Consider the following 14,492-nt stretch of genomic DNA (forward strand, 5'->3'; position numbering starts at 1 on the left):
TCCAACAAGGCCATGCCTACCCCAGCAAAGCCATGCTTCCTAACAGTGCTACTCCCTATGGACAAAGCATTCAAATATTGAGCTTATGGGGCCCAAACCTAATCGGACCACCACAGCAACAGGCCCGTGTGAGTGTTACGGACAGGTGCTTTAGGACAAGAACACAAATAGGCAATGGGAAGAAATCTTAGTAACAGTGTTGATGAAAGGATGGCTTAAGTTGATTTCCTTAAAGAAATTTATAAATATTTTCATTTATTGTTTATTTTATGAGTGTGGATGTTTTGGTATACATGTGTCTGTGTGCCATATGCACGCCTGTCCGTGTGGAGGTCAGAAGAGGGCGTCGGATCCCCTGGTACTATCATTAAGGATGATCACGAGCCACCATATGGTGCTGGGAATTGAACCCAGATCCTCTGCAAGAGCAACAAGTGTTCTTGTTATCTCTCCAGCCCCTAAAAACCTTTATAGTGAATTAAAATTCAACATAAAGTTAGGTTTTGCATTATTTGTATTAAACTTTTTGCTAAGTGTTAATACATTTGTTGGACAAATGTATTGTGTGCGGGTGTCCTTGAGTGTATAAATACGACTTTGATTCTTTTTCCTTGACTTAACTGTGTAAGGGATGAATTATTAACTGAGACAAAACAACTCCCAGAAAAATACTCTCTTCCCGCCACCCCGTCTGTGATCCTGCCTATCCAGATCATGCTGACTCCCCTTCAGAAGAGATTCGGGTACCACTTCAGAGGCAGCCGGCAGACCAACGTCATCAGCAAGGTGTGCTTCCGTGTGCTCTTGTCTTCTGTCTTGTTTTGTTTTGTTGCCCCTCTTCCCCTCCCCCCCTCCCCCCTGGCCTCAGACTTGAGCTCGCTCTGCGTGTGCCTCCTGAGTGCTGGGATGACATGTGTGGGTCACATTACTCACTTGCTCATTAACAGTGGGTGTTAACCTGTGCCTGGACGTAAACATGTTTAAGTTAAAGGCCCGTCTGTCCACATTTCTGCTTTCCTTTCTAACTTCCTGCCTCATAACTGCCCTTTGTAGACGTAACTGGGACTTAGGTTGTCAGAACTGGCACTGCCTTTGGGACATCCATCACACTCGCATTTGGGTGTGCAGGCTTTACGACCATATCTGTGCCCAGGCCTCACTGTACAGACCATTCCTGCAGATATACGAAGAGAGAGGGGGGGGGGGGAGAGAGAGAGAGAGAGAGAGAGAGAGAGAGAGAGAGAGAGAGAGAGAGAGAGAGAGAGAGAGAGAGGGAGAGAGAAGTGACCCATAGCTACGGAAGGGGCATCCGTGAAGGATGGGATAAGTAAATTAAAGGAAGTCGTTACCAGCATTGGACTGAGGGGCCCCATCAGTGCAGCCTGTTGGTGTTTTCCTGTCGTTATCATCTACTAGGATGTGGCACTCTCTTGTTTGTTCTTTATGTTTGCCATAGTCAATGCAGGGCATGCTCTGAAGTAAGAGCAAGGTCACCAGGTATCACACATGTCACACAAATGAACTTAGTGGCACTAGGTTCCTGTTGTGCATGTGGGTCTTCTGTTTTGGATGGAGTGTTTTCGGGAGAGCAGACTCATTTAGTACTTACTCAGCAGAGCATAAACTGAACATTTAGAAAGGCAGTGATATAATTTAGTGTGTAGGCAGGCGTAAGGCTATTGTGTAGTTTAAATGGTAATTTCTGTCTCAATGTTGGTAAACACTGTTCCCCAATTGTCCCCTGATATGCCAATAAAGCAATTTACAGCCAGTTGCTGAGCAGGGCAGAGAATAGGGCTGGACTTCCTGCCAGCCAGGGGAGGAGGAGTTAGAGGAGGAAGTAAGGTATTCATCCTGAGGATTCAGTGGTGGGTAGAGGTGCAGGAAAGATCAGGAAGAAGGAGCTGGAGCTGAGGAAAGCTACAAAGTGCAAGCATCCCTGGGACGTTTGCTGGGAGTAAGACAAAATAGCATAGAGGGTTAAGAAAAGACTTAAACTGTTCAAGATTGTGTCATGAAGCTTATTTTTAAATAAATATGAGTCTCAATTTTGTATGATATTAGGTTAGGAGAGAAACTAAGAGAAACAAACACTGTTTTATAAAAATAACTTCAACAATTGGGGAGCATTTAAACTACACAATAACCTTATGCCTGCATTAGTGTGAGAAAATTTTGAGTTGTGCTGGCTCATTTTAAAGGCGTGATCCTAATGGAATTAGCACACTGTCCCTGAGATGGCCCTTGGCATGCTCCCCACATTTGTATCCCCAACATTTGGAACTCCACAGGGACTTAGCAGTCAGGAATTTTTTTCTCAGTGCTGCAGACTGAACCCAGGGTCTCACACACGGTAGGCCAGTGCTCAATCCCTGAGTTATATCTCAGCCTCATATATGTTTTCAAGTCGTTGTCTAGAAAACCTGCAGTGCTTGCCTAATCCTCTCTAATCCTCTTTTATTTTTTTTCCGAGACAGGGTTTCTCTGTGTAACCTTGGCTGTCCTGGACTCACTTTTTAGACCAGGCTGGCCTCGAACTCACAGTGTTCTGCATGCCTCTGCCTCCCAAGTGCTGGGGTTAAAGGTGTGCACCGTCGTACTCAGCCAAACATGTTATTTTTATCTTTGCATGTAGGTCAGAGAAGCAGGCTGGTTCTCACCCCCCACCATGTGCATTCCAAGGGTCAAACTCAGGTTGTCAGGCTTGCTGGCAGCGCCTGTATCCATCGGCCAGCTTGCTGACCTGGCTCTTTTCTTGCTGTTGTTTTGTTTTGCTCTGGGATGCAGGGCTTTGTGTGGGCTTTGTTTGTAGGATTGTCTTTTCTTCATTATTGTCATTATGCCCCCTTCTTCTTTTTTGTGATATTGCGGATTGACACGATGGCTTTTTTGTTTTGTTTTTCAAGACAGGGTTTCTCTGTGAAGCCTTGGCTGTCCTGGACTCTCTTTGTAGACCAGACTGGCCTTGAATTCACAGTGATCCTCCAGCCTCTGCCTCCTGAGTGCTGGGATTAAAGGCGTGCACCACCACACCCGGCTGACACCATGGCTTTTTATAGTTAAGCAAATGTTATACTAAAAAGCTACACCTAACCCCAATATGGTTTTTTGTTTTGTTTGTTTGTTTTACTTTTTGGTTTTTTGAGACAGGATTTCTCTTGTAGTCCTGGCTGCTCTGGGCTCTTTTGTAGACCAGACAGGCCTACAACTCAGAACTCACAGAGATCCACCTGCCTCTGCCTCCCGAGTGCTGGGATTAAAGGCGTACGCCACCACGCCCAGCCTCCCAATATGGTATTTTAAATTTATGAGTTTACCAACTTAAGCCACACTATTGGAATTTGTTGAGAGTATATTGGGAAACATTTGATTATGATGTCTTTTGTGAATTTAAAGTGCACGGCAAGAACTATTCTCTTACATATAGGGATGCTTAGCTACTTTTTGTGTCTGCTTATAACTAAATGCATTTAATCAGAATTTTCCATGACTATAGAATAAAGAATCGAAACCATTTTCCCTTCCCCCAGCCTGAATGGTACTTGGCTCAGGTCCTTATGTGGATTGCCAACCATACGCAGTTTCTGGATGAGAAAATTCAGCCGATACTGGACAAAGTGGGTGCTGCAGTGAATGCAAGGCTGGAGTTTTCCCGTGGCCTCGTGATGCTCATTCTTGAGAAGCTGGCTTCGGACATCCCCTGCCTGCTCTATGACGACAGTCTCTTCTGTCATTTGGTGGATGAGGTGCTGTTGTTTGAAAGGGAGCTGCACAGTGTCCACGGCTATCCGAGCACCTTTGCCAGCTGTATGCACATTCTCTCGGAGGAAGCCTGTTTTCAGAGATGGCTGACTGTGGAGAGGAAATGTAAGTGCCCGTGTGGCCACAGGAGGGCTGTCCTGAGGGCGTTGGTTTGCTTGCTCGCTCGCTCGCTTTTTGTTCTTTAGATAGGATCTCACTGTATGGGCTTGGTTGGCCTGGAAGTCTCTGCACAGACCAGGCTGGCCTCGAACTCCCGAGTGCTGGGATTGAAGTTGGGCGCCACCATTGCCTGGCACTGTCTGGTTTTGTGCATAAAGTTCTTCTCTTACAACTCTGAGTAGGAACTTTTAAGTGCTTAACTCTTCTCTGGGCAGGGTCTACTGGGTTACCTTCAAAGACAGTTGTTGATGGATTGTTACTATTTAATATTGAATTATTATTTTAGTGAAATCAGCCATTACTCCTTAACCAGCTTTATACCCAAATAACCACACAGAGACCAGGATCTATTTAGTTAGCCTATAGCACAATGCTGTGTAATAATTACACCATCCTAAACCTCCATGCTAGTATAGTTTCTTCCCAATCTGTTTTCCCACATTATACTTACTTTTAAATCGTCTTCTAGGCCTGGTTCATTTCTCTTGATGTTCCCCAGTCTCTCCTCATGGCTCCATCCTCTCCTTCCTTCTCTCTCTCCTCTCCTCACTCTTATCAGGATGTCCCACCCTATCCTCTGTTATTGCTCAGCATTGGCTAGTTTGTTTTTATTGACAATACAGAGAACAAATGGTGTACACAAACTTGAAACTGGAGATACTTAAAATAAACATCACAATGCAATGTTCCGATTGATCCAGAGAGTGGAGTGGAGAAATCAACATTTGAATGAACAAAGGTAAACTGTACACAGTCCACAAGAGCATTTTGCCAACAGACAGTCTTCTTTTATTTCCACAAAACTTCACTTTTTCCCCTGGAATTACAGTCTATATGTGGAATATTGGGCCAGCAGAGGATATTGCTGTGTTGTAGATTTTTACCGTGTACTATTTCTGCTTTTGGTTGGGTGTTTTGGAAGTGCCACATCACTGTCTTGAGGTTTTGAGAGGAGGGAGGATAAGGCATCTTATTTAACTCTGAAGTAGAACATTTTAAATCTAATGCAGTTGGTTAGTGGGAGATTGTAAATTTGTTTTGTATGAAAAAGCCATTCCTAAAAGAAAAAAGTATAAGCTGATAACTTAAGAATGACTATAGCAGCCAGGCGTGGTGAAAAACGCCTGTAGCCCCAGCACTCGGGAGGCAGAGGCAGGCGGACCTCTGAGTTGGAGGCCAGCCTGGGCTACAGAGTGAGTCCAGGACAGCCAGGGCTACAGAACAAAACAAAGAATGACTAGAACTCCGGACACAGTCCCTCTTTCTCCATGTTAGTTGCTCTGCAGAAAATGGACTCGATGCTTTCCTCAGAGGCAGCGTGGGTTTCCCAGTATAAAGACATCACTGATGTGGATGAAATGAAGGTTCCAGACTGTGCGGAAGTTTTTATGACTCTACTTTTGGTCATAACTGGTGAGTACAGCTGGGTATGGGGCACATGCTGTCTATGACAGTGGTCTCACTTCGGCTTATCCAGCTGGGTAGCACTCACCTTTCATCCCAGCTTTCTGGAAATAGGGGTTGGAGGATTTGGGGTTTTGAAATCATCCTGGCCAGTGAGTTCCAGGCCACTCTGATGTATAGTGAAATCCTGTTTCAAAATACTAAAATAACAATAAATATTAACAAATAAAAATCATCAGGCCAAAATAATAATAATAATCAGGCCACCTAGATGTCTCAAAATAATAACACCAGCACCTTCAGATGTAAACATTGGTGTGCACATGAAGGAAGGAAGTCCTGAACAAAAACAAGTAAAAGATTGTTAATTTTTAACTCATGGTCATTCTTTTTACATGTTTTCAGATTTCATTTTCATCACTATTATTTTAAAGGCTTACTTTTGTTTTATGTATGTGAGTGTGTGTCTGCAGAGTGCATATGCACCATATGCATGCCTGGTGCCTCTGGAGGCCACAGGAAGGTGTTGGGTTCCCAAAGCTGGAGCTACAGGTGGTTGTGAGCTGCCCTGTGGGTGCCAGGAACCAACCTGTGTCCTGAACACGAACAGCAAGTGCTCCTAACTGCCGAGCCTTTTCTCCAGCTCCTTTTATTTAATTGTTTTTAGGTTCGTGTGTATAAGTGTTTTGCCTGCACATATATGTACACCACATATGTTTCTAGTGTCTGTGTAGTTCAGAAGAGAGAATTGGATCCTTTAGAATGGGAGTTGTAAGCTACCATATGGGTGTTGGGAGCCATATGGGGTTGCTCTCCAAGAGCAGCCAGTGCTCTTAACTGCTCAGCCATCCCGCCAGCCCCCAGGCTTGGTCTCCTGCTCGTAAATGATCTTTCTGCCTTGGCTGTCCAGCTGCCTGGGACTAGGCACACACTACTATGTCCAGTGCAAACCTAGACTTTAAATATTATTTTCTTGGCCCTGTTTACCAAGAATTGAAGAAGAGAGTAGACTAATAGTGTAGTTTTGGAATTAAAGTAGTACAGGGATTCTTCTGGTGCAGTGTCAGCTGGTCAGGGGGTGGCTGGGGGCCTCTGGCTCTGCTGCTGTGCAGCATCTGCATTCCCTGCTGTAGACTGCTGCGTCTCCCGGTGACTGTAGCTCTTCCCTGCTGTCATCCCCTTCTGACAGTTCACCCCTTGCGTTTTATGATAGCCTGAAGAAGGATCATTCCAACCCAATCAGTAATTACATAATTTGACTATAAGGAAAATATGAGAGCCGGATGTGGTGGTGCACGCCTTTAATCCCAAATATCAGGATTTTGGAGCTAGAGGCTGGAGGATCAGGAGTTCAAAGCCATCCTTAGCCACATAGGAAATCTGAAGCCAGCCTGGGCTACATGAGGCTTGTCTCAAGCCCTCCTCACCAAACAAAGCTTCTTACTTGAGGAACAGTTATTGTAAAACACTTTTGCTTTTTTTTTTTTTTTTTAATGAGGAATGATTTACATGTAGCAAAATACACTGGTCTAAGTCTTAAGTATTCTGCCTGATGAGTCCTGACACACGTTATACCTGTGTGCTCCCTTAAGTGTTTAGACATAGCCATGAGTTTTTTTCATGAAGGCAGTAGAAGTCAGGTTTTAGAGAAAACCAACTGTGGTGGACAGTACCAAGCCTCTGAGTGTCTTTTGTTCCCTTTCTCCACAGACAGGTATAAAAACCTCCCCTCCGCCTCCCGGAAGCTGCAGTTCCTGGAGTTACAGAAGGACCTGGTGGATGACTTCAGGCTCCGGCTAACGCAGGTCATGAAGGAGGAGACCAGAGACTCCCTCGGCTTTCGGTACTGTGCAATCCTTAACGCCGTGAACTACATCTCAACAGTGCTGGCAGACTGGGCTGACAACGTTGTGAGTTAATGTGCTTTCTTAGTAGATAATACATCAGTGCCTTGATGCATATTGAGATGCATGTTCTATGCTATTGTGCATGCAACAGCACACATGCTGAGGTCAGAGGACAACTTACAGAACTTGGTTCTGTCATTCCACCGTGTGGAGCCTAGGGGTCAAACCCCAGGTCATCAGGCTTGGTGACAAGTGCCTCCATCCGCTGAGCCATCGTGCTGGGCCTGAACTGGATGTTTTATTTTGGGGGAGAGGATGAAGGCTGTTATGCTTGTTTGAGTCTGGGTCTCATGTAGCCCACACTGGCTGTGAACTCACGGCAATCTTCTGGTGTCAGCCTCCTGAGTGTGGGAATGCGCATATGTGCCACCGTGCCAGGCTGTGTGTGTGTGTGAGATGACATGGCACACATGTGAAAGCTGTGTGTGTGTGTGTGTGTATGTGTATGTGTGTGTGTGTATGAGATGACATGGCACACATGTGGAAGCTCTGTGTGTGTGTGTGTGTGTGTGTGTGTGTGTGTGTGATGACATGGCACACATGTGGAAGCTGTGTGTGTGTGTGTGTGTGTATGTGTGTGTGTGTGTATGTGATGACATGGCACACATGTGGAAGCTAGAGCTGTTTCCTTCCACCATGTGGGACCTGGGGATTGAACTCAGGCCGTCAGGCTTGGCAGCAAGCGAGTACCCACTAAGCCATCTCATTGGCCCTGAGCTGCACACCTTAAGTAGGGGAATTGTGCAGTATAGAAGGTCTGTTTCCGGAAGCCCAGCTTTGTTAACAGATGTTCTAACATGTTTACTTGCAGTTCTTTCTACAGCTGCAGCAGGCAGCACTGGAGGTCTTTGCAGAGAACAGTGCCCTCAGTAAGCTGCAGCTGGGACAGCTGGCTTCCATGGAGAGCTCTGTCTTCGATGACATGATTAACCTCTTGGAGCGCTTAAAGCTTGATATGTTGACTCGCCAAGTAGAGCATGTTTTTAGAGAAGTGAAAGATGCTGCAAAATTGTATAAGAAAGAAAGGTACGTTCCCGCGCCAGCCACCCTTTACACTGATACTCCAGAGTTCTGCTTTGGTAAAATCCTCACCCTCAGTTTTGGAGATGGAACTTGTGGCTTTTGTGTATGGTAGGTCCAAACTTTGGCTTTGATGGAAATCCTTCTAACATCTATTCTTTTGAAGAATTTACTCAGAATAAGCGAATGATGGCGTGGACCTCATAGACAAGTGTCATATGACCTGAGGTTCACTAGCCTATGTGCCATTTTATAAAGTGAGGTGCCCTATAGTCTCTGTCCTGTGCACGCTTGTATTTCACAGCTCTCCTGCCACTGTGTCTTAGCATGCTACCTCCACGTAGTATTGTACTCAATTTGGAAGTAGTGTTAGTTTGTTTGCTAAAATTAGAGCATAAGATTAACTGGTGTCTTTTAAATTCTAAGGATACACTTTGTAGTACTGTATTTTCCAGCATATAAGACAACTGGGAGTATAAGACAACCCTCCAAAAATATAGATGTTTTTGGAATATACTCGCCATATAAGACTACCCCTCTTCCAACCCACACCCTGTACAGCAGACTCGGGCATGTGTCTATTTGTAGGCAGGGCACAGACAGCCAGGTGCTTTATTAAATGCCATCAGACAGCCAGTGCTAGCCTACACTTCCCCTTTAACACGTACTCCACACTCAACCCAAAGACAGGCAGCTGTGCAGCCCTCCGTGTAGAATGGGCGGGTTCTGATGGAGAGGCAATCCATGCTCACATTCTCTCAAGGTACAGGAAGATGTGTGCAGCTTGCTCCTCCCTGCTTCATACTCCCTGCACAGAGTGGGGAATCAGCCATGGCACCCCACCCCTCTTCCCACTGTATGTGCCAGACATAGGAAGTAAGGGGAAGCAAGCTGCAGGTAAGTACCCAGAGTATAAGACAACCTATGGTGGCTGGGCATAGTGGCGCAGGCCTTTAATTCCAGCACTTAGGAGGCAGAGACAGGCAGATCGCTGTGAATTTGAGGCCAGCCTGATCTACAAAGTGAGTCTAGGACAGCCATGACTACACAGAGAAACCTTGTCTCAAAAAACAAAACAAAACAAAAAAAGATAACCTATGACTTTGGCATGGTTTTTTGGGGGGTTAAAGAGTCGTCTTATATGCTGGAAAATGCAGTAATTGAATTGGGGGTATTTTAAAGGAAATATTATATTAAATAATTAAAAGTTAAAATATAAATATGAATACATTTATTTCTGGTAAAGCCTTCAATATTAGGCATTGCTTTTTTTTTTTTTTTTTTTTAAATTCTGGAATTCCCCAGGACAGTACATGATTTGTTGAGATCTTAAGGGTACAAAATTGTAAGGGTTATTCTTGTGAAGGTTGTTTGTTTTCCAGGTGGCTGTCCCTGCCGTCTCAGTCTGAACAGGCAGTAATGTCGCTGTCCAGCTCAGCCTGCCCGTTCTTGCTGACCTTACGGGACCGTCTGCTTCAGTTGGAGCAGCAGCTTTGTTTCTCCTTATTCAAGATTTTCTGGCAACTGCTTGTTGAGAAGCTGGACGTCTACATCTATCAGGAGGTCAGTCAGTGGGGACGGGGCTGTGCTGAGCACTACGTGATTCCAGAGTTGTGGTTCCGTGGTTCCATGAATGTGGTTATGTGGGTTTCATGGATGTGGTTCCATGGATGTAGTTGTGTGGGTTCCATGGATGTAGTTGTGTGGGTTCCATGCATGTAGTTGTGTGGGTTCCATGGATGTAGTTGTGTGGGTTCCGTGGATGTAGTTGTGTGGGTTCCGTGGATGTAGTTGTGTGGGTTCCGTGGATGTAGTTGTGTGGGTTCCGTGGATGTAGTTGTGTGGGTTCCGTGCATGTAGTTGTGTGGGTTCCGTGCATGTAGTTGTGTGGGTTCCGTGCATGTAGTTGTGTGGGTTCCGTGGATGTAGTTGTGTGGGTTCCGTGCATGTAGTTGTGTGGGTTCCGTGGATGTAGTTGTGTGGGTTCCGTGCATGTAGTTGTGTGGGTTCCGTGCATGTAGTTGTGTGGGTTCCGTGGATGTAGTTGTGTGGGTTCCGTGGATGTAGTTGTGTGGGTTCCGTGGATGTAGTTGTGTGGGTTCCGTGGGTGTAGTTGTGTGGGTTCCGTGGATGTAGTTGTGTAGGTTCCGTGGATGTAGTTGTGTGGGTTCCGTGGATGTAGTTGTGTGGGTTCCGTGGATGTAGTTGTGTGGGTTCCGTGGATGTAGTTGTGTGGGTTCCGTGGATATAGTTGTGTGGGTTCCGTGGATGTAGTTGTGTGGGTTCCGTGGATGTAGTTGTGTGGGTTCCGTGGATGTAGTTGTGTGGGTTCCGTGCATGTAGTTGTGTGGGTTCCGTGCATGTAGTTGTGTGGGTTCCGTGCATGTAGTTGTGTGGGTTCCGTGGATGTAGTTGTGTGGGTTCCGTGGATGTAGTTGTGTGGGTTCCGTGGGTGTAGTTGTGTGGGTTCCGTGGATGTAGTTATGTGGACTGCTCTTGGTTTCAGATAATCCTTGCTAACCACTTCAATGAAGGAGGAGCAGCCCAGTTGCAGTTTGACATGACGCGGAATCTCTTCCCTTTGTTTTCTCACTATTGCAAGAGACCGGAAAACTATTTTAAACAGTAAGCCCAGTGTCTAACCATAAATGTTAGTGTGCCCAAATGCTAGAGAAGTTGACTTCTTTTTAACAGTTTCATAGTTTCATTGATTTGTTGCAATAACGTCAATTAAAATCTGGAGCCGGAGCTCAGCAGTTAAGAACACATGATGCTCTTGCAGAGGACTGGGGTTCGGTTCTCAGCACCCACACGGTGTGCCTCACAACCATCCATAACTACAGTTCTGGGGTATCTGACACAGTCTTCTGGCCTGCACAGGCATCAGACACACACATGGAGCACAGACATACATGCAGGTAGAACACATATAAATGAAATTTAAAAACCTTAAAAAAAAATTAAACCTTAAAATATTCATTGTATACCTATTATATTTTCAAAACACAATATGGAGCCAAAATAATGCATGCAATCTACATTTTCAGAAGGTTCATCAGAACCAGGTATAAATTACACGTGGCCTTGCTCCCTAGCTTCTGGCTCAACACCATTTGCCCATCACTGGGGAGTCAATAGAAAATGAATGCACCCACCAAAAATAAGCAGTCACAGCTAGGTTTGGTGCCTAACAATAGCCAGACAATAATCAGTTTTCTTATTAATTTAATGTTAATTTTAGTTCTAAGTATAGTTATAAACACGAGAACAGTTACTAGCAATCTATTTAGAAAGTCTATTGATTTAAAATTTACATTATTGGGCTGGAGAGACAGCTCAGTGGTTAAGAGCACTGACTATTTTTCCAGAGGTTCTGAGTTCAATTCCCAGCAACTACATGGTGGCTCACAACTATAAGGTGATCTGATGCCCTCTTTTGGTATATAGGTGTCCATGCAGATAGAGCACTCATATACATAAAATAAATAAATCTTAAATAAATTACATTATGAGCCAGGCAGTGGTGGCACATGCCTTTAATCCCAGTACTTGGGAGGTAGAGGCAGGCAGATCTCTATGAGATCGAGGCCATCCTGGTCTACAACACCAATCCAGGACAGCCAGGGCTACACAGAGAAACCTTGGCTTGAGAAACAAAAACAAAAAGCATTATGTATAGGGTTTGAGCAATTCAGAAACATTCCTTTAAATCATAAAAGCGTATTCTTCCAGGAAGCTACAATTGTTTTCAGTTTGCTTATCTTTTTCTGAAATGGGTTTCATGTATCCCAGGCTGGCCTCGAACCAGGTACACAGAAACAGAGGATGACCCTGAGCCTTTGATCCTCCTGCCTCTGTCTTCTGAGTGCGGTGATTACAGCTGTGCACCCCCACACCCCCAAGCCCTTCCTCTGTTTCATTTATGCTAGGCAAGCACCTACCTACACAGTAAACCACCAGCCCCATTTGTCTTTATTATTATTTAAAGTGTTCATGTGTGGAGGGCAGATGACAACTTGTGGGAAGTGGTTCTCTCTACCATGTGGATTTCAAGGATTGAACTTGATAACCATCTGGCAACGTTACCCACAGAACCATCAAAGCTGCCTTCCTATTTCTGTTTGGTCTCACTGTGTAGCCTTGGTTAGCCTGGAGCTCACAATGTAGACCAGCCTAGCCTAGAGCTCACAGTGTAGGCCAGGCTGGCCTGGAGCTCACAGTGTAGGCCAGACTGCCATGGAGCTCACGGTGTGGTGTAGACTGGCCTAGAAGTGTGCCATCACCCCACCCCCTCAACCCCCGAGCCTACTGGTGTTTTTGGTTTGTCTTGCTTCTTTGCCTTTTCTGCTCCATTCATTTTTATTCCTTCTCTCCCTGCCATGTCCTAAGTCTACCTAAAATCATAGCTACATTTAATAACCTGTTAGCATTAGTGTAATGAGACAGACTCTTATGATGTGTTAAAACAAACCTTGATGACCTACTAATCCTGTAGCTCATAGTCGCAGCATATTTAGAGAACCAAACAGTACATCCTAGATAGCCGAATCGTCCGCGCAGATTCTCCAGGTCGTTGTCATCCTATGGATGGTGCAGTAGAGGAGCTCTTCTCTTCTTTCTTGTTTTCTGAACAGTGTAAAAGAAGCCTGCATCGTTCTGAATCTGAACATTGGTTCTGCGTTACTTCTGAAAGATGTCCTGCAGTCGGCTCCCGAGCACCTTCCTGCCACGGCGGCCCTAAATGAAGTTGGCGTTTACAAACTGGCTCAGCAAGACGTTGAGATTCTGCTTAACTTGAGGACAAACTGGCCTAGCACTGGGAAATAATGTGTCTTTGAGAAAAGGGTGATTTAACAAAGATAGTTGGATTGAAGTTGTCCGATAAAGTTCTAAATTAATGAAACTGGACAAATGAAAACTTGGTAGTTATTTCTTATCTCGACCATATTATCCCACCATCCTCCTGTTTCTAAGAAAACAAAGGACAGAAACCTGCAAGCAGAGTAATTGCATTACAAACGAGAATGCAGCCCTTTGAAGACAGTGGAGAGCAAAGGCCGGCAGCCCCTCCCCAACCTCCACTGCACTAATCCAGGGGAGCTGTTGGAGAAAGCCAAGTGCAGCAGTACAGTATAGAAATACTTATGGATGCAGGCTGCTATTTGAGGTTCCTGTATCCAGCTTGGGAATTAATGTTTATATTAAAAATGCACCGTGAGCTAGAGGTAGAGGACATCTATAGCACTCTGAAGGCTAAGGCAGGAGGATCACTGCGGGTTCAAGACCTTCCTGCGTCTTTTCTGGTGAGATCCTGTGTCTCACCAGAAAAAAAAAAAAAAAGAACAGAACAAAACAAAAACCCCCAAACCAGCAACACAACAGCTTTATGAGATGATGGTTAAGCTGTGGTCGTTCTTAATATTCCATTCTCATGTCCTCCCATTGAACGTACTTCTTAGTTATATTTGTGTGTGAGTTTATGTGCAGGTGTGTGTATATTTGTGCATATGTGGAGTGTGTGTGTGGCTGTGGAGGTCAGAGGTCAACCTTGGATATTGAGGCTCAAGATGACCACCTTCTTTTGGAGACAAGATCTCTCACTAGCACTTTGGACGAGCCCCAGGGTTTCCCCTGTCTCTGCCTCCTGTACACAGGCACTACATGTGAACCATCATGTCAGACTTTCTAGATGAGTTCTAGGGTGCAGACTCTGTGCTTGCATGTCCATGGCGAGTACTTTACTACTAAGCAACTCTCTAGCCCTTCCTGGCTCCCTTTCTTTGACAGTGGCCATCTTATTTTCCTCTGGTTGAAACATTTTACAGGCCAGATAGATAGCTCTTTAGTCATTTGTCTGTGGTGATATTTATGTAGTTGATGAAGTAAAAATCCTGTGTGTGTGTGTGTGTGTGTGTGTGTGTGTGTCTAGGTCTAGGTGTGTATTTGAGTACGTGCAAGTGGAGCCAGAGGTTGATATTGGGTGTTTTCCTCAGTTGCTTTCCCCTTGCTCACTGTTAGCTAGACTGGCTGGCCAGTGAGTGCTCAGATCCACCTGCTTCCCTGTACCCCCAACTGGGGCTACAGATGATTGCAAGTGCCCAGCTGTTAACATGGGAGCTGGGTTTGAACTCAGGCCAGCTGAGCCATCTCCCTGACCTGAGACAAAAAAAAAAAAAATTTTTTTTTTTAACTTTCTTTTTCTCTTTCAACATTTCCTTGGTCTTGGGCTATGTGGAGTGA

The 14,492-nt window shown here is 45.0% G+C and overlaps 1 protein-coding gene across 1 annotated transcript in view; it reads left to right on the top strand.

Moving 5' to 3' along the window:
• Rint1 (RAD50 interactor 1) overlaps positions 1–13,190 on the top strand; it is a 31,271-nt gene extending 18,081 nt beyond the window's left edge. Inside the window, exons 7-14 of the mRNA XM_051151488.1 lie at positions 630–786; positions 3,531–3,867; positions 5,197–5,334; positions 7,036–7,235; positions 8,044–8,258; positions 9,635–9,815; positions 10,759–10,877; positions 12,887–13,190. Of these exons, the coding sequence (XP_051007445.1) occupies positions 630–786; positions 3,531–3,867; positions 5,197–5,334; positions 7,036–7,235; positions 8,044–8,258; positions 9,635–9,815; positions 10,759–10,877; positions 12,887–13,079 (1,540 nt within the window). The 3' untranslated portion in view covers positions 13,080–13,190. The remainder of the gene's footprint in view (positions 1–629; positions 787–3,530; positions 3,868–5,196; positions 5,335–7,035; positions 7,236–8,043; positions 8,259–9,634; positions 9,816–10,758; positions 10,878–12,886) is intronic.
• Positions 13,191–14,492: the final 1,302 nt, after the last annotated feature.

This window comes from Acomys russatus, chromosome 10, assembly GCF_903995435.1.
Source record: "Acomys russatus chromosome 10, mAcoRus1.1, whole genome shotgun sequence".
NCBI classification, from domain to species: Eukaryota; Metazoa; Chordata; class Mammalia; order Rodentia; family Muridae; genus Acomys; species Acomys russatus.